This window comes from Phyllostomus discolor, chromosome 5 (assembly GCF_004126475.2).
Source record: "Phyllostomus discolor isolate MPI-MPIP mPhyDis1 chromosome 5, mPhyDis1.pri.v3, whole genome shotgun sequence".
NCBI lineage: Eukaryota > Metazoa > Chordata > Mammalia > Chiroptera > Phyllostomidae > Phyllostomus > Phyllostomus discolor.
In genome coordinates, this window is record NC_040907.2 from 123,998,972 (window position 1) to 124,019,835 (window position 20,864).

The window sequence follows — 20,864 nt, forward strand, 5'->3', positions numbered from 1 at the left end:
CACATAAGCATATTAAAGGACACACCTGGAAAGCTGATGAATATTCCGACTAAGACCTCACCTAAAATTCCTGCCTGCAGAAAATTGATAAAAACCCTTAAGACAAAGAATGACAGTGTGTGCTCTCCCTTGAGCATGCCTGTGCCCCTTTCCTTTTCCTCAGATGTGTATTTTCACTTTATTTCTCCTAAGCTCTAAGGACCTGACTTGTAACCAGGGGAGCAGTGGGCAGTGGCAGCTTATTTCAGGTTAACCCCCTGATTCAGTCTCCAAGGGCCCTCCTTTTGCCTCTGTGACTTTTCAGCAAGCCAAGCAACCCTACCATGGCTCACTTCTGCCTCTGTGACCTTTTTCTGAGACAAAGCAGCTCTGTTTGGCTCAGTTTTGTTGCTGTCGTCTTGCTTCTTCTATCCTATGCCTTTCCTTTGTCTCACTGTCCCAAGCTTTAATAAATGTACTGTCAAAATCACATGGACTTGTGTCTTGAAATCTTTGTGGCACGAAGTCAAGGATCCACATATCCCAGACCATGCTGGGACAGACTTGCCTCAGCCTGTGACATTTACCATGTTGTAACCACCAATGTCAAAGATATACATGTCTCTCCATTTTGCTTTTTATCCAATCCCAGAGATTTCTCTGCTTTGCATTCTCCTGCCTCCTTAATCTACCATTAACAGACTTCACATAACCCTCGATGTGTATCCTCCTTTTATTCAAATGTATAAAAGTGGCAAAACTGATATTCTCTGCAATTTTCTAAAACTGTTGAGATTTTGCTTCCTGGCAATTGTCATTAGTTTGGCTCAAATAAACTCATAAAAATTTGCTACAGGTTTGGATGTTTCTTACATCAACAACTCTTAGAGCCAGAACATGATATTCATCATATTTAATCGGTCAGCACATCCTTTCATTCTACTTTCTAAAATCCCTAACCCCTCCAATTTGCTCTACTACCACCATCTTATTCCAGGTCACTGCTGCCTCTTATATCAGCTACACTATATTTGAACTTCTCACTTCATTTCAGTCTTGCTCCTTAGCCACACTGAATCAGGTAATCTTTCTTTCTCCAAACCTCCCTCCCCCATGATCCTGAAGTCGGTATTTTGTGTTTATCATTCCTACCCATGATGCATACACACAGAGGCAGACATACATAAACACAGACACAGATGCACACACACATCTATATATTGCATTCAAATACATTGATACAATATATAGTAAGTATTGTGGTAGCCAGCCTCTGAGAGAGCTCTACACGATCCTTGCCTCTAGGTATTCACATCCTTGTGTGGTTCCATCCCACATCAAATCATGTCTGGTCTGGATAAACAGAATACAGCAGATGAGATGGTATGTGACTTCTGAAGCTATGCCATAAAAGACAGTGTAGCTTCTGTTCTGCTCTCTTGAATCACCTGTGCTGGGGGAAGCCAAATGAGGACAATGCAACACCCCTATGGAGAAGCCAACATGGAAAAGAAGGCCTCCCACCAAAAGCTAGCACCAACTCTCAACTATATTAGTAAGCTACCTTAGATTGGATCCTCCAGCCTCAGTCAAGCCTTCAAATGATTGTAGCTGACATGGGATTGCAACCCCATGAGACTTCAAATTGCCCAGTTAATCTGTTCCTAAATTCCCAATCCACAGAAACATGAGATAACTAAAGATTTTTATTGTTTTAAACCATTAAATATTGCCATAATTTGCTACACAGTTTTAAATACATATGAGGTTTGCCCAGAAAAAGTCCATCCATGGTTAATATAATGAGAATGGTTTGTGCAACATCAATGTAACCTGACAGCCAAGGAGAGGGGACTGGAATGCGCATGTGTGAACTGATGACTTCACTGTACTCGTCAGTGGGGGTGGTAGATGCTGTTGAGTGAGCACATGTACTGTGTGGCCGTCACATGCAAAATGGCTGAGTGAGTAGAGCAATGCATCTGCATCAAATTTTGCGCTAAGCTTGAATATTCCTCTGCAGAAGCTTTTCAGATGATTCAGAAGGCTGCAGCTATGGGCAACTGGTGACTGGCAGCTTTGTTACAACAATGTGCCCCTTCATGCACCATGTCTTGTGCAGAATCTTTTGGGAAAATATCAAATCACCCAGGTGATGCAGCCCCTCTATGGTCCAGACTTAGCACCCTGCAAATTCTGGCTTTTCCCAAAACTAAAATCACCTTTGAAAGGGAACAGATTTCAGACAGTTGATGAGATCCAGGAAAATACGACCAAGCAGGTGATGGTGACGGGGAGAACTGTGTGAGGTCCAAAGGTGCCTACTTTGAAGGGGACAGAGGTGTCATTGCTCTATCTATGTACAATGTTTCTTGTATCTTCTTCAATAAATGCCTCTATTTTTCATATTACATGGCTCGATATCTCTGGACAGACCTCAAATATTCAGCATAATTTTTGTATGTATTTAGACTTTACATAAATGGTAGCATTGTATACAACCTTCTACAACTTGGTTTTTATACTCAGTAACGCTTTGAGATTTATTCAAATTGAATCATATTTCTAGATCATTCATTTAAAGTTCTATGGAGAATTTTATTATTAAATATACAATTTATTTATCGGTTGAAAGCCGAGATTTTTTCTTCCCTATTATAATTTTTTTAAAAAGGCTAAGATAGTAGCCCTGGCTGGCGTAGCTCAGTGGATTGAGTGCGGGCTGGGAACCAAAGTGTCCCAGGTTCGATTCCCAGCCAGGGTACATTCCTGGGTTACAGGCCATAACCCCCGGCAACCGCACATTGATGTTTCTCTCTCTCTCCCTCTCTCTCTCTCTCTCTCTCCCCCTCCCTTCCCTCCCTAAAAATAAATAAATAAAATAAAAAAAAAAGTGAAGAATAACATAAAGAAAAAAAATAAAAAAAAAAGGCTAAGATAGTTAGCAATGTTTTTAGTTTCTGATGTAAATTTGGCCAACTTTTTTTTTTTTTACCTTTTAGAATTTTATGTTCCACATTTGTCATCTGGAATTTACTTTGTGAGGTAAGAAGTCAATTGCAACAGGACCACTGATTGAAGAGTCTACCCAATCTTCTCATTTACAATGCTAATTATATCACATGTCAAATTTCCATATTTGCAAGGTTTCTGTAATCTGATCCTACAATCTTTCCTGTACCAATACTTTACTTTGATTATCATTGTTTAAGAAATATATCTTAATAGGTGGTTTAGGTAATCCTTTCCCTCTTTTCTACTCCAAATTTATCTTAGTTACATGTATAGTTTTATTCTTTCATATACATTTTTAAATAAGTTCATGAATTCCTGTTGGGATTTTGATAGCATTGCACTGAGTTTATAAATTCATGTGGGGGGAAACTGACAAACTTTCACATTGTTGTCTACATGTGCACTGACATGGTGTAACTCTTCATTTATCCCTGTCTTCTTTTATGTCCTTCAATAAAGTTTATTGTGCTCAATAGTCAGCTTACAGATTTTTTACTAGTTCATGCCTAAATACAATCAAATATTTTATTTTTAATAATGACTTTTATACTTATAAATATCATTTCAAAAGTCCATATGCTTTTTTTTCATTAAATTATGGTATGTTAGACAAAAGTGAGAACACAATTTTAATAGAATGAACTATTATTTTGGTGATATTAAAGCCCTTCCTTATACTTAAGGCAAAATATATCATTGGAATTTATAATTAACATGTAGAAACAAAAATGCTTGAATCACAATAGTCTCAGAAGAATCCATTTAAATATGTAAATAAATAAAAACATCTTTAAATTACTCAAAATTTATGAAAAACCTGTCACATATTAACATCATTTGAAGAATACTGATTTTGAGAAACGTACATTTATGTAGAAAATATCTTCTCATACCAATATAAGAATACTCAATCATATAACCATAACTTTAGTAGTTTGATAAATCCACTTGTTTGGGGTCTTTATAACTAGTAGTACAAATTAAATTTAATCAAATCCACTATATGTTCATTGTGTATTTCACGTGATTTAGTATTTGTAAAACTGAATCTCTGCAGAAGTACGTAAAAAACTATGATGTTATAATTATGAGGCTTAAATGATAAAAGTTGTGAAAACAAAGTCATAAATCATCTTTTAATATATAGCATTATTAGTCTTATGTGAAATAGTTGTACAATCTATGTACCTTTTGTAATTCTGGTACTTTTAAAATCAGTTTATAAAACTATTTTCTCATAAATTTTAAAAAGCATTTGTGTGAGATAAAAGGGCATCCCCTCCCTTCCTTCCATTTGTGTACTCATTCTACTGAGAATTAAAGGTTTTATTTTGCTTTTGTAAAAATGAAACCCTGTACTAATATAGTGCTCTAACCCCTTTCTCTTTTTAAGAAGATGGTGCTGTTATGAAAGTAACTTCATTAAACTTTGACCCACTTTGATTTCTGGGTGGTGAAAAGTGGAATACAGTCTTAAAGTACAGTGCAGTGATGCAGAACAATTGGGGGTTTTGGAATCTCAGATTTGGTAGTACTCAAGTTCTACCACAGGAGACACCTTGAACCCCTGGACACATTACTCCATATAACTATACCTCAGTGTCCTTACCTATCTATAATGCATGGATTCCAATACCCCACATGGTTTAATGAGAATATATGAAAATGCCTGCTTTAATAGTTTTTCCTGTTTTTCCTAAAATCTAAAGTCCTAAAACCTAAAGACTGAAATCATATAACACGTCCATGAAAAAACTTTCAATCATGCCTTTAAATCTCAAGAGAACAAAAACGACCTGTTCCACTGAAGGCAACAATGGTTAAGAGTAAAAGTTATGCAAACCAATTCTTTGTTCCTTAATATTTTTGGATAATTGACCTCTTTGAGAATATGATGAAGAATTAGATTCCTCCTTTAGCCCAATTTCCTGAAAAATTCAAGCAACTTATACATAAAATTTTATACATTATTTTATTTCATTGGAAACTGATTTCCTTCATAATGTCTGCTATGGACTGAATTATGTTGCCGTTTTTCTCTCCCCAATTTATACACTGAAGCTCTAATGTCCAGTGTGACTATCTGGAGACAGGATCATTAAGGTTAAATGAGGTCATGAAGGTGGGGCCCTGATCTGATAGGACTGTGGCTTTATAAGAGTAAGTGTTCTTTCCAATCCCCACTGTGAGAGGTGGCCATCTGCAAGCTAGTACAGTTCTTACCAGAACCTGACCATGCTGGCACCCTGATCTCAGACTTCCAGCCTCCAAAACTGAGAGAAAATAAATTTTTGTTCCTTAAGCCACCAAGTCTATGGCATTTTGGTATGGCAACCTGAGGACACTACTACATTGCAGTTTTTTAAAAAGATTTTTTTATTTTTTTGTTTTTAGAGAGGGAAGGGAGGGAGAAAGAGAGAGAGAGAGAAACATGAATGTGCGGTTGCTGGGGGCCTTGGCCTGTAACCCAGGCATGTGCCCTGACTGGGAATCGAACCTGCGATGCTTTGGTTCACAGCCCGTGCTCAATCCACTGAGCTATGCCAGCCAGGGCTACATTGCATATTTGAAAAATCAATGTTTACAAAAACTGAAACATTTTTCTTCTTTTAAAGCAAAATCAATGGCTATTTGCTGTTTTTTAAACACACAATGAAATTAAAACCACAATGAAAACAAGACTACAAATTAAAACAAAATAAACTTTCACTCTATATAAAGGAACACTTCAATTATAAGACTGCTATTGTTTTGGAACATGGTACTTAAATATCATCTTTGATGTCTAAAAGGTCAGGCCTTTCTGCCCTGGCCAGTGTGGCTCAGTTGGTTGGAGTATCATCCTGTAGCCCAAAAAGTTACAAGTTCAATTGCAACTTTTCAGGGCACAATTTCAACTGGTCAGGGCACATACCTAGGTTTTAGGTTTGACCCATCGCATAAGGGATTGATGTTTCTCTCTCTCACATCAATGCTTCTCTCCCTCTCTGCCCCCCTCCCTTCCCCTCTCTCTAAAATCAACAAGCATGCCCTTAGGTGAGGAAAAATATAAAATAAAATTAAAAATAAAAATAAAATAAAAGGTTGTGCTTTTCTGTTTTGATGAAAAGAAGCTGTGAAAACTCTGAGATACTAAGAAAGGTACTCATATAATGTGGTAACAAAAATGATCATAACTTCTAGAGCTCAGTTTACTAGACGATGTGTGAGGGGTGTGCAAGCAACCTAAGAATTCTCTAAGACTTGTAGGATTGAATTCAGGTCATTGCTTTGATGCAATATCAAAATGAAAAGATTACAAATCCAAGTTTCAGTATTAAGGTTTCTCAGTGGAGATAAGCTTCAAGAGCTCTGAATTTTAATTCTGGCAGAGAAACTGACAAGGCTTTCTGTCCATGACCAGCACACAGAGAAACTCTTCTAGCAATTCGAAAATTTAGATTGTTGTCTATTTCTAATTGCCTAGTTTAGAGCTCTAGCTTGTTTAAAATAGTTCATGATCTTTCTACTAAGTCAGTAATAACAACTGTAAGTTCTTAAATTGGAAGACTATGCTCATTCATAAAGCCCTAGGTATCCCCAAATAAATCAAGCTATAACTCAACTCTTCTTCATATTAAGCTTTCTCCTCTTTTAAAAATTCCTGTCCAATGTTTAATCAAGTAAAGAAAAAAATTTCTATTTTGATTCTTTTTCTTATTAAATCTTGTTCTCATGATAGTGATTACTTGTGTGGTAGCAAGCAAGGCTTCCTTCAAGTCTGTTGGAAGAGTATTCGATACCAACCAGTTTATGCCAATGGTGGTGGTGGGGGGCAGTGCATTATTACGGTGGGTGAAGCTCCTCTCTTCTCCGAAGTAATATAAATATGCATGTTGCCAAGTTTGGAAGATGCATCATTTGTACAGAAAGTAAAGTAACAAGATCTTCCTCAGCGTCAAATTTTTTTTTTCTGGTATTTATTGTGGAAAAGAAGTTTAACATTTTTTCAAACATGGTAATAGTTATTAATAATGTTAACAGCCTTTCTAATTTCCATAAGAGAATCTTACATATTCAGGATTCCTCTTTGGCTGTGCCAATTTGCTTATTATCAGATAAAAACTAACTCTTCAGAGCAATATCAATAGTTTCATCGAATTGCATTGTGGAGGGAAGTGGAATAGTTTCCAATTTCTTCAGAACTTACTTCAAAATATTGGATTAATGTCACAATCCTAGAATAGATGACATCATCTGAAATTTGACATAAACCTGCTTCTATTCCAAGTTGAGCCAGTTCAAATATTGTGAGCAAATAAAGCTTAAAGTTCTTTCCAATTTCATTTGCCTGCTTTTCTTGGCAATGTGAAAGTCAATTTTGTAGAATCCTTAAAAAAAAAAGGGAGGGACTTTGTGATGGAACTAGTTCAACTACATTCTGGTAATGTCAAACTGAAACTTATACTTACAAAACATTGAAACTATAGAATATATTTCAAAAATGGAAAAATATAAGGTGTTTTGAGTTGTTCCAACTTCATATTTAGGTTGGTGGGAACTCTAACCACATTAAAACACTGAGGCTTTGTGTTCCATCTTTGGACTTTCATTACTTTCTTTTTTTGTTATGTTTTTTAAAAGTTGGAATGCAAGACGGTAGTGGTATGTGTTTGTGCCCTCAGTGTGACGACAATAAGTACAGAATTTACAGCTGTGTACAAGAGTGTGACCATTAATAACACAGCATGACTAAAAAAACCTGTCTTCTCTTTCCTCAAAAACTATTTCAAAAATGCTTGAAAATAAAGAACATGTACAAATCAACACTAAGAAGATAGTAATTTTTTTGGAATGAGAAAAAAACTTGGACACTTTACCAAAGAAAATATTTGAATGGTTAATAAGCATCTGAAAAGATGCTTAACATCATTAGTCATCAGTGAAATGCAGATTAAAACCACAATGCAAACAATCCGCTAGAACACCTATACTCAAGAAGACTGGCCATATACCAAGTGTTGGGGAGGGTATGGAGAATTTGGAACATTTATACATTGCTGGTGGGAATGCAAACTGGTACAGCTGTTTTAGAATACAGTTTTATAATTTATCAAAAAGTTAAGCATATGTTTACCATATGACCCAGCCATTCCACTACCAATTATCTACTCAAGAGAAATTAAAACATATGCCACAGAAAGACTTATAAGCAAACGTTGATAGCAGTATTATTCTTAATAGTTCAAAATGGAAAACAACTTAAATGCCTTTCATTTGGTGAGTGAATAAACAAAATACGGTATTTTCAAGTACTAAACGACTACTCAATAAAAATAAAGAACTACAATACATGCTACAATATGGATAAACCTCAAAAGCATTATGATGTGTAAAAGCAGCTAGATACAAAAGACTACATATTGTATGAAGCATTTATAGTCATATAAACCCTTTTTAGAAAGGGTTTAAATATAGATATAGAAAATAGATTAGTAGTTGCCTGGGGCTTAGGGTAGGAGCAGGGGTTGATTGCAAAACAGGAACAAAGGAATTTTTATGGGAGAAACAACCAGTCTAAAGCTGGATTCTTATGATGTTTGCATAACCACAGGTGAATTTTGTGGTATGTAAAATATATCTCAATAAAGCTTTTTAGAAAAAACTACAAGGACAATGACCTTGGCAGGGGAGCTCAGTTGGTTAGAGCACTGTCCCAATACACCAAGGCTGTGGCGTTGATCCCTGGTCAGGGCAGATACAAGAATCAACCAATGAATGCATAACTAAGTTGAACAATAAAACTGATGTCTTGCTCTCTTTCAAATCAATAAATTAAAAAAGAATTAAAAAAAAAGTAACAGGACACCCTGGCTGGTGTGGCTCTGTGGATTGAGTGCCGGCCTGTGAACCTAAGGGTCATCAGTTCAATTCCCAGTCAGAGCACATGTCTGGGTTGCAGGCCAGGTCCCCAGTAGAGAGTACATGAGATGCAACCACACATTGATGTTTTCTCCCTCTCTTTTTCCCTCCCTTCCCCTCTCTCTAAAAATAAAAAAAAATTTAAAAAAGAAGTAACAGGATAAAAATTAAGAGAAAAAATTTGGGGCACATATCTAATCCCCAAACCATTCATAGACATTAGATTAAGAATTTATATATATTTAGATTAATTAAATAGTTGATTATTATTAAACAGGAATTTCCAATAAACTTCCATTACTAAAATTACCCTCAAACAATTTTTGTAAGGAAATCTTACATATTTTTTGTTAACTACAAAATAAACTCAACTCTCTACCACAGTTCACAATACAGAGCTAACTGAACAGCATTACATTTCTGTGCAGAGAAACAAAGCCATACAGAAGAGGCCATTTTTTCCTTGCTCTTACCTTAGTTCACCTTTGGCACTTTCCCTGTAGCTAAGGTGAAGATATGTCCTGGCTTATGCTATTGAAACTGTTAGTACAACTCTGGTTGTCCCCCCTGCACTCTCAAAAGTGTCCTGGGTGCATGATAAATTATACACTCAACCTGTATATAGAAGCATCACTTTCATCCTTAACTTCCATCAACAAGAAAGGGAACACCTAAAGGCTTTGAAGGCCTTAGTTATAAATCATACAATTGTAAAAATTTCACAGTGGGTCATTTTACATTTGAGAATCTGGGGCACAGAGAAATTAAAATGAGAACCCCAAAATCACATCTTTTAGATTAGGGGTCTGTAACACTACCGTAACTACTACCCTTTAAAGAGTAAGAGTTTTCAGTGGGTAAGTAGTATTTCTGAAGGGTAAGTGCATTTTTCTCATGGAGGTAGTAAATAATATTATCTCCATGTCATAGATAAGGAAAGAGATTTTGAAAAGTTACCTTGCCTAAGGTTATAAGGTGGTTAAATAATGAAATGGGATGCAAACTTAGGTCTGCTCGACTCCAAAGACCTTCTCTTAACCTCTAAGCACAATGCCTCTCCTGAAGGGAAACACAAATGTGGGTCCAGGTGTGTGCATGTGCACCTGTGTGCAATACACCCCAAGCAGTTCTTGAGTTGAGGTCCATGAGACTAGGGGTTCTATGAGTTGGTTTAAGGGAGTCTAGTCTTTAAGAAATTACATGTAAAATTTCCTATGTGTATATATAAATTTCCTTCTAGAGAAAGAATCTAGAACCTACACTAGATCCTCAAAAGTAATTATGACACATACAAAAATAAATACCTTTTAGACTGCTTTAGTAAGGAAGTTAAACATTTAAGATAATCTATATATTTTGTATCAGCTATCAGAGGTCATAACTAAAAGATTTGCCAAACCACATTATTAACAAGCAATTACTAAGGGTAGTATATACTAGTGATATATACTAATAATATAAATATCATAATTATGCAATGTGCATATTTTAGATTTTGTACTTTTAAAAACTAGGGTCAAGCCTTCTTTTGGTAACAGACTATGGCCTGTGGTCACCACAAAGAGCAATAAATGATGGTAGAGCTGTTCACTAATGGTGGTTAAACTTTATTAAAGTAGCTGTGTATTAAGCAGAGTTTTCTCACATGCTCTGCTGACCTAAGGTAAAATTAATTAAGAAATACAAAATAAGAAAGATATAATTTGGTAGTAGTAAGGACACTCACTGAGTTACTGGTACATTAAATCAAGTAATTTTGTGCTTCTATTTCTTGATAGCTAATATGAGTTACTTTTCTTATTGGTAGGAAATTTAGAAGCCACACTCTTTTAAAAAATGTATCCTAATAGGACAAAAAGCCACTTTCTCAGGCCCTCTTTCCCAGGGCTCACTGGACCCCATAAAGCATGACTGACCCTAATTGTTTTACGAGCCTTTATCCTCAGGACTAGAACGTTACTGGAAGTGCCCTGAAGATGCAGAGGCTCTGGGAACTTGTGAAACAGAACACCCTAGACCGCAATGGCCACTGAACCCTGCACCCAAAGATAACATTGAAACACTTTGCAGGCTAACTGACACAGCCTGCTCTTAAAGCCACCCCATTACCCTACAGAAGCTCACTGCCCTAACCTCTCAGGGCTGGTGCTGGTACATATCTCTGCACCTGCCCTTTCCCTCCCCTGGGAAAGTGAAAATAAAACCTTTACTCTCTGCACTTTCTTCTCCTTGTGAATTCTTCCATGGCCCGTGTCACCAAACACCCAAACACTTTTAGCTTTTGTAAAAATATTACCATCAATCCCTCACACGACATAGGGACAACCTACTAGCATTTATGTCCTTGGATAACATGCAGACAGATATGCCAGTACAACTGTACCACTGTTACATTACTGAAATATTTTCATGCAGACTAGTATATAGGATAATAGTAACTACATTAAGTGGTAAAATTAATAATATAAATTCCCAAATTCACTAGTTCAAGCTAATTGACTCTGAATATCTTAACAACCACTGGCAGATGACTGTACTGCTGTAGTATAGTTTAGTCGATATTGAATATGCATAAGCTACTGGATACATATTAATAACACATACTGACAATATATAACAATTTCAGACAATGTTATGAAAGCTAGAAATTTTTGAATGAAATGCTAGTTTTGCAAAAGCTGAGAAGATTCAACATTATGAACAGTATTTTATACATTGAGAGAAATTCTCTCTTTATTGAGACTATGTATGCAATCATGTTACCCGGTAGAGGTAATGCAGGAAGGTAAGAGGACCTGGGAGTGGTGCTGGCATAGATGTGGACAGCACCCAGTTGGATGTTTAATGGGCCAAGACAGTGTCAGGGGTACGTGTGATAGCCGCCCACTGCTTTGAAGGGGCCAAAGAGGAAACGAAGTAGGTGGCATGGGGAGGTGGCATTATGGTGCGCTGGCTTTCAGCCACGTGGGAAATACTGGCATCTGCGCACATACTGAGTTTTGAATGGGGTCAACATACCTGCCTGTCCTCAGTAAAAAAGTACCATGCTGCTTTTTAATTTATATACATATATTACTTGAGCAGTTCTTTATGTCTTGAAGAGATAAGAAAAAGAAAGCCATTTACTATTTTTCTTATTTTGATTCTGGCCTATTTTTCCTTTCAACTTTTCCATATTACAAGTAAGTAATCACAAATGTACATCTCCTCCAAGTTTAGAGAATATGGCAAATATGAACACACTGTCTATATATTCAGATAACTAAACAGCTCTGGGAGGGGGTCTTGATATAACACTGCAACTATCTCTATTGATTAAATACAGGGGACCCTAGGACTTTCACAGTTCACCTGGGGTTTGTTCAGTTTCAGGTGTCCTTATATGTTTGGAGGATATTCTTTCGATGGCTACTCTAAGAATTAATGTTTATAAGGTTGAAATTAGATCAAACTAAACTTAACACAGATGAAATGTATTTAATAATCAGCCCTAAGCAAATAATCTAAACTGTAAATATACAACACTGGGTAAGAGAAATGACAAGAGGAATAGTAAAAATATCTCCTCTACTATTATAAAAACAAGCAAAATTTAGATCCTGTTGTCAGTGTGCAGCATCATGAACATTTACAAAGGACCACATACAGTCCCCAAGCATCTGTTCACTCTTTTCCACATCAAGAAGAGTATTATAGTCTTGACCCTACAGGAAGAAAAAGACAAGCAAGGGGGTGGGGGTAGGTCTCAGCTTTGAATTGCTTCCATGTAGGCTCCGATACCAGGAAGGGGCTGGAAATATTTATTATCCATATATGAAGACACAATGGTTAAAAAATACCAAAGATGGTGCTTCTGTGATCTCCCATTAACTATGTCCCTAGTTTTAAAACAAATGAAAAAAAGCTAGACAGTAATATTCCATACTATGAAAACTTGATGGTCTATTAGTTTTTCTCACGTATTCTTCCTCTAAATTCACTAGATCCTCATTCAAATTTTATTTCTCTTTTTTAAGCTCACTCCTTCTTTCTCTGACTCCCAGCCAATTTTAAGCAAAAGAGTATAGTTTATAAATTTATGCCAATTAGAGAATGGGAAACCTGAGTTAATAAGAGGGGAAAGAAACAGACACAAAAAATGGATTAAATGGATTTGCTACAACTCACCATCAGAGGGCACAACAGTACTGCAATAAACAACACCCAAATTCTGCCAAGAAGAGAGCCTCTGCTGCACCTACAAAATACAAAGACACAGCTCCAGTCAAGACAGAATAACAAATGTTATATGCATATCTGTGTATATATAAAAAGAATAGCTTTTTGAATACTTAAGTAATATGTATTCTCTGTAGAGAAGTTAAAAAAAGACAGATAAAAGATTCTCAGGCTGGTATGGCTCAGTGGATGGAGTGCCAACCTGCAAACCAAAGGCTTGCCAGTTTGAAACCCAGTCAGAGCACATGCCTGGGTTTACTACACATTGATGGTTCTCTTCCTCCCTTTCTCCTTCCCTTCCTCTTTCTAAAGATAAATAAATAAAAATTAAAATAAAAATACATATAAAGAAAATAAAAGTCTTTCAAATTCCCATCATCCTAAAATATCAAATTTTGCCATGTATACTGCACACCCATGTTTTGGGGCACATTATACATGGGATTACCACACCCATCGTATGTAGTCATTACAGCCATCTATGATGCGCGTCCTTATTTTTCCATCAAAAATCTGGGCAAAGGTGTGCATTATTCATGGCAAAATATGGTAACGGTAATGAACATTTTGGTTTGTTTTCAAGATTTCATACAAACAGATTTATATACACACATCACGCAAATTATTTTTTCATCTACTTTTAAAAATATTTAATATTAGTTTTAAGTGCTATCAAGTGTAAACTAAAGTTTCCTGCTTCCTCCTCTTGCTGGTTTTTAGACCTGCATTTCCAAAATGTCTTTTGCTAGGTATCATCAGTTATTAAATAACTATCATGAATTTACTGTTATTAGGTAAATATTTAGTCTTTCTGTTTATTCTCTTCTAAAAAAAACTTGGTCAGGAAACTTCATTCCTTGAATCTTGAATCACTACCATCTTTTGAATATTAGAAGGAAAACATTTCATCAAAGAGTAGTGTCACTGTGCATTCAGGTCTGAAATTCAGGTTCTCACATTAAACTAAGTTTTAGAAAGAATACTGCATTTGTTTCTGACTTGCTATATGCCTAATTTATCCCTTTGTAATTTTTGCTTTCCCAGCCCCCAAAACTGTTAAAGGAGTAAGAAAGGAAGGCATTAACTGACTAAAAACCAATGTATTAGCCTCAGAGTCAAATATTACATTCCACTCCATCAGCCCAAAGAAAGGTCACTCAGGACTCTGCAACAACACATGCCTTGACACAGCTGTGGCACGTAACAGACTTTACGTCCTTCGTGTGAATATCATTAACCCCCACTGCTTCCAACACAAAGCACACAAAAATGTGAACTGGCATTTATTTAAAAATGTAAATTATCATTTAAAATTACTTGAGATTACTTCACAGTTGATCACGACACAGTAATGTGTTTTGACAGTGGCATTATCTTTAAGTTAATATATGGGGATGGGCAAAAGTAGGTTTACAGTTGTAATACAAATAAATAATACAATAATAAATAATAATACAACAATAAACTCTGCTTTGTGTACTCACCACTGTAAACCTAGTTTTGTCCACTCCTATGTACGGTGACTTTACTGTGGACTGTGACTTTCAAAACCTTTTTTAAACAAGTTTCAAAACACCCAGTTAAACTCAATCTTACTCAGAGGTCCAAGGATGCTCTAGTTTAAGACTGGTGTGCTAGTAAACCCTACGATCCCAATCCTTTGCTTGAGACCCCTAAAAGGATTGAAAGAATACTTGGGCTCTATGAATTGGTTTGAAAACTAATGCTGGAAGACATAGGGAGATGAGTCCAACACCTTATTCTACACATGAGAAAACTGAGACCCAAAGAAGCAAAATAACTTACTAAGAGTCACTTATCAGAATCAGGATTCTGCCTGAATTAGCATCCAGGCCTCAATGCTGCTTATCATCCATACCAGGGATACTCATTTTCACCTGGGGCCACATCAGCCTTGTGGTTGCACTCAACGGGCCAAAATAATTTTAGGACTGTACAAATATAATTACTCCTTAACTGTTAAGGAGTTGAAGTTACACCTGGCCCTTTGAAGGCAGTGGCGAGGCTGATGTGGCCCCTGGTGAAAATGAGTCTGCCACTCCTGCTCTATATAAACTGCTCAGGGCCTCAGTCTTGTCTGCTATGTGCTAGGATATTTAGGTATTTCTTGGCAATATGATTTTATTTAAAATGTTTACTTTATATCTTTTGAATAAATAGGACAAGTACATGATATAAAATTCAAAAGTAGAAAAATGAAGTAAAAAATTACCTCTTTTACACTTAATATTGGTTTTCCTCCTATCCCTGTGGCCCAGCTACTCTTTCTTCTCTCCAAAGGTTAACTCGGAATCTAATCAAAGGCAGTGTTGCACACGCACAGTTTGTGCATTTATGTATGTGTTGGGGGAGGCTTTAAAAAACATATATAGCAGCATGCTGAGGTCCCATCACTCGTCTGTTTGTTTTTTACTTATCTTACTGGTTTTTAGTGACTGAATAGAGTTATATGTTATATCTTTACAAATGCCTACTGACAATCTTTGATTATTAAAATACATGGTACTAGAGTAAATATCCTTGCCTATGGGTACAGATATTTGAGGACAAAATACTTCAAGAGAAAATGCCAGTTAAAGTTATGTATACTTTACATTTTGAAAGCTATTAACAAATTGTTTTTCATGGAGGTTATAGGCATTTACATACCTACAAATTATACTCTTGTTCATTTAATGAGTATCTGGTTCCCAACACCTTCCTAAATAATGTATTATCAAATTTATTTTGAATGTCATGGGTGAACAGTATTTCACCATAGTTGTAATTTGCAGTTTTTGTATTACCACTGAGGATTTACGCACATTTTTGTCTGTCAAAGCATTGCTTATATTTGCTTTCCTATGAACTAAGTATTTATATGCTTTGCCAATTTTTTTCAATTTCATTTTTGGTCTTTGAGTATTATTTTGTAAAAGTTCTTTAAATATTAAGAAAATTAGCCCTTTGTCAACAAAATGTTACAAAATTTTCCCTGTTATTTCACTTTGTTAATGGTATTTTTATATTAGAGTTCCTATTATGATTTAGTAACTTACTCTAACTACAACCTTGGGCAAGTTCATTAACCCCTTTATGCCTCAATTCCTTCACTGAAAAATGGACAAAGAGTAATACTAGCTCTTACCACATAACTTTGCTGTGAAGACAAAATAAATAATACATAGTGTATAAGGCATTTAGAACAGCGCTGGCATACAATTAAATGCTCAATAAATGTTCATTTTTTGTTTTAAGTTGAGATCATATTAACTCTATGCTAACTTTTTCCCATACCAACATAAGGAAAACTGAAATCCTTATGATTTTGAGTGGTTTTACTGAAAAGCCTTCTTTCCATTTAAGTCTTTGTGCCCCTGAGAGACATATTAAAGTTTTCTTCATACAGATTTTGTATGTCCTTTCTCCTAATGCTTGCTCTCTTTCTTTCTCTCTCTGTCTGTCTAATGCAATGTTTTTTTAAATTGTCTTGTCCAATATTAAGATCATACATTTTTTGGTTGCATGTGCAAGTTATGTCTTTACCTGTCTTTTAATTTTTTTACTCTTCTTGAGTTTTTTTTTTAAGATTTTATTTATTTATTTTTTTAGAGAGGGAAGGGAGGGAGAAAGAGAGAGAGAGAGAGAGAGAGAGAGAGAGAGAGAAACATCAATGTGCGGTTGCTGGGGGTTATGGCCTGCAACCCAGGCATGTGCCCTGGCTGGGAATCGAACCTGCGACACTTTGGTTAGCAGCCCGCGCTCTATCCACTGAGCTACGCCAGCCAGGGCTTGAGTTTCTTTGTTTTTAGGAATGACTCTGAATAGTTTTCTTTGTGATCTAATTGGGATTTTCTATTAGGTAAGTTCAGCCTATTTATATTTATTAATACAACATACTGAGGCCTGTCCAGAAAATGTCCAGCCATTGTTAATATAACAAGAATTGTTTATGTTACACGGATGTAACCTGGCAGCCAAGGAGAGTGGACTGGAGTGTGCATGCATGAACAAGGATGACCTCATTGTATTTTATTTATTCAGTCAGTAGGGGCAGCAGATGCTGATGAGTGAGTATGTGTACTGTGTAGCTATTGCATTCAAAATGATTGAGTAGAGCAACATATCTGCATCAAATTTTATGTTAAGCTTGAATATTCCTCTGCAGAAACTATTTGGACGATACAGAAGGCTGCAGCTATGAGCAAGTGGTGATTGGCAGCTCATCACAACAACACACCAGCTCATGTATCACCTCTCGTGCAGAATTTGGCAAAACATATCATTCAGGTGACTCAGGCCCCCTATGGCCCATATATGGCACCCTGAAACTTCTGGCTTTTCCCAAAACTAAAATTACCTTTGAAAGGGAAGAGATTTCAGACAGTTGTTGAGATTCAGGAAAATATAACCAGGCAGGTGATGGTGATGGGGAGAACTGTGTGAGGTCCCAAAGTGGCTACTTTAAGGGGACTGAAGTATCACTGTCCTGTGTGCAATGTTTCTTGTATTTTGTATCTTCTTCAAGAAATGTCTCTATTTTTCATAGCACATGGATGGATACTTTCTGGACATATATATTTAATCTCTATTGAGTTATCAAATTTTATGCTACAAAACTTTATTCTTTCTGTTTTTATTGCTGCTTTATTTTCTTCAAAACAGTTTATGAAATGGGAAGTGCTTGCTTTGTTTTAGTTATACATGTAATTCTTCTGATAATATGGGAGATACATTTTTTTTGTGTTGGTATAGTAGTTATTTCAGAGTATAAGTCTAAGTTCTTTTAGCTGCTTTTAAGATCCAATATTATCTCTTTGACTTCATTTCCTACCACCCTTCCTCTCAATCACTCTGCTTTAGCCTCTCTAGACTCTTTCCTGTTTCTTGCGTGCACCAGCCATCTCTTGCTTCAGGACCTTTACAATGACTATTGCCTCTGCTTAGATTACTGTTTCTCCAGATAACTATTTGGCTCCCTTACTTCCTTCAAATCTTTACTCAAATTTCATTTTCCTACACTGTCCTACTCTGGCCATTCAATTCTATATATGGCAATCCCATCAATTGGTTTCTCTCTATATAAATGTGTGTGTGTGTGTGTGTGTGTGTATAAAATCACTGTGTGTGTGTGTGTGTATTCATTATTGCTCGTAATAGAAATAGTGTATGCTCGTACACACAATAGAAGTGTATAGCATAATGTATGCTATACACTATGTATACTTGTAATAGTGTATAACATACACTATTTCTATTACAGGCAATAATGAACTTAACATAGTTATGCTTTTCCTTCTCCTTTACCATCAAATTTAGTTTATTATAATATTTCTCTTAGCGTTTCTATCTATATATCTATCTTTCCACCTGCCTACCTACCTACCAACCAATCATCTACCTGCCTACGTACACCCCCACCTCCATACCTCTTTTGTTAGGTTCATTGATTTTAAATGGTATCTTTTGATAGCCTTCTTCATTTTTCCAATTTTGTTAGTTATATTATTACTACATTGTTAAGGTTTTAAACATTCATATTCAGCTCTGTGAAACCTAATCTTCACATTTGTTTTAGTTTTTTCCCCTCACACTGTGTAACCTGCTTCAGTGCCTGTAGCCAAAGGGCAGGGGCCAGGCAGTGGTTGAAGGCCGCAGTCTGTTGTGACATGGGGCACTATGAGAGACCATAAACCCAAACCCATGTGTTTGTTTTAATCTTAGCTTTATGAATCAATGGACTCTATGCTTACTACCAATACTTTAACTGTAGTTCCTCCTTTCTTTTCTTGGTTGAGTTCACTTCAAGTAGGACTCCTAAGAACTAAATTACCTGAAGCTTGGCATGTTAAAAATGTTTGTATTTGCCTTTATATTGAGTGATTTTTTGAATTGGTACAAAATTCCTACATTAATCTTTCCTCAAAGATGCCGTGAGTAAAGTGTTAGTGGTAAATGCTGCTTTGGCGAAGTCGGAGGCCAGCCAGCCACTTCTTCTGGAGAACTGAGCTCTCTTGGCTTTGCTGGGATTGGTAACCACAGGTGTCATCCCTCAGGGTCTTCTTGCACACATTTGACCTTCTCTGGATCTGGCAGCCTTTCTTCATATATGGTGCTTTAGGATTGCAGAGGTCTCTGTGGTTGTGCTGAAAATCAGGCTTGTATTTCTGTTTCTTACTCTCCTTGTTATAGTAAGGTGCTTTCAAGAGAAGGGTCCTTTATGGAGCCATTATTTCTTTAAGTAGGAACTTTTTAACATGGACATTTTAAAGCATACACGGAAACAGAGAGCACAATGTGATGAATTTCTTTCACCTGCTTCTATATCAACATTTTGTCAAACTTCATTAATCTTTATCTACTCAGTTTTCCCCCACAGAGTATCTTAAAGGAAATTCCAACCATCATATCGCTTTACCAGAAAATATTTCAGTACCCATCTACTAGGCCATTTAAAAACAGGAAGTCATCAGTCCTCCATGATTTTAAAAATTATTCTCAACAATAATAAAAGATGTTTTTTGGGGGCAGAGCATTACATAACTACATGGTTGCTTATGAATATTATTTGTTAGGATGCTATAGAACATAGGTTGGCAGATCAGCCACCAGTTTTTGTAAGTAAAATTTTACTTGGAACATAACCAAGTCCATTTGTTTACTTACCATCTATACTTCACTCATCTACTTTCACACTACAACAACAGAATTGAGTAATTGTGTAGTTAGTTGCAGGAGAGCTGAGTAGCTTCAGCAGAGACAGTATGACCCACAAAGCCTAAAATATTTATCATCTGGCTCTTTAAGAAAATGTTTGATGACCCTTGCTGTAGAATCTAGCCTCTGTAGTTTTCAGGTACTCCCTTGCCCAAAGTCCTTCCCAGTCACTTACTTCTGTAATGATACTGGTAATTATAAAATATTACTTATTAAGTGTTCACAAATGCACACATATAGGTCCTTTTCTTTATTTGAACCTTCTAAGCCTAGAGTTTAATAAGGTCAATAGAAACAAAAATGAAATATGTTTAAAAATGAAATGAAATGAAAAGAATTGAATGAAAAGTGCAATATTCCTTGAAATATGGCATCAGCAGCAACAACAACAAATAAAGCAAATCAAAGACAAAAAGAGGAATATAAGTTCTCAAGGCCAAAGAAACATTATTCTAAATTATTCCACAGCTATCCTAGATTGAATATATTTCATTGTTTAAATTGTATGGTTTTTTTAGTTTTTATAACGTATTTTACTTAACTCAGTTATCTAAAATATTGGTATTTTAACATGCAATCATTATAAAAATTATTAATGGGCTATTCCTCTTTGTGCTGAATCTTTATTATGCAAAATTATATTTTATTTAATTTAAATTTTTTAGTGGTGGAGGGCAAATGTAAATTGTATGTTCTTAATAAATCACAGCAAAATATGAAGCTTTTAATACTTGACTGATGATGAAAACTTTAAAAATATGTCAAGAAGTTAAAAACAAAACCATTCAGACAAACGGCTTGTATTATTCAAATATTTAAACTTCATAGACAGAGAACAAAATTACAGTTAAGAAAGTAAAAATACAGAGTGTGCAGAAATCATCAAAGAGTAAATCTCTAGGCAATATCAATGCCAAAGGAACAAGGCAATTTGGTACTAACACAGACCCTTGAAAAGGAAATACAAGCTTATACTTTTGGTATGAGACAGTCCACATCTTTGCTAAGTAACTTTAGAGCTTCTGCAAAAAACA

At 35.9% G+C, this 20,864-nt stretch overlaps 1 protein-coding gene and 1 pseudogene across 6 annotated transcripts in view; both read right to left on the reverse strand.

Moving 5' to 3' along the window:
• MCU (mitochondrial calcium uniporter) overlaps positions 1–20,864 on the reverse strand; it is a 235,299-nt gene that overhangs the window by 45,614 nt on the left and 168,821 nt on the right. For all 6 annotated transcript variants that reach the window (XM_036026813.1, XM_028511834.2, XM_028511835.1 and 3 more), the window contains one exon: positions 13,063–13,132. In XM_036026813.1, the coding sequence (XP_035882706.1) occupies positions 13,063–13,132 (70 nt within the window). The remainder of the gene's footprint in view (positions 1–13,062; positions 13,133–20,864) is intronic.
• On the reverse strand, positions 18,705–18,820 carry LOC114498307 (annotated as a pseudogene).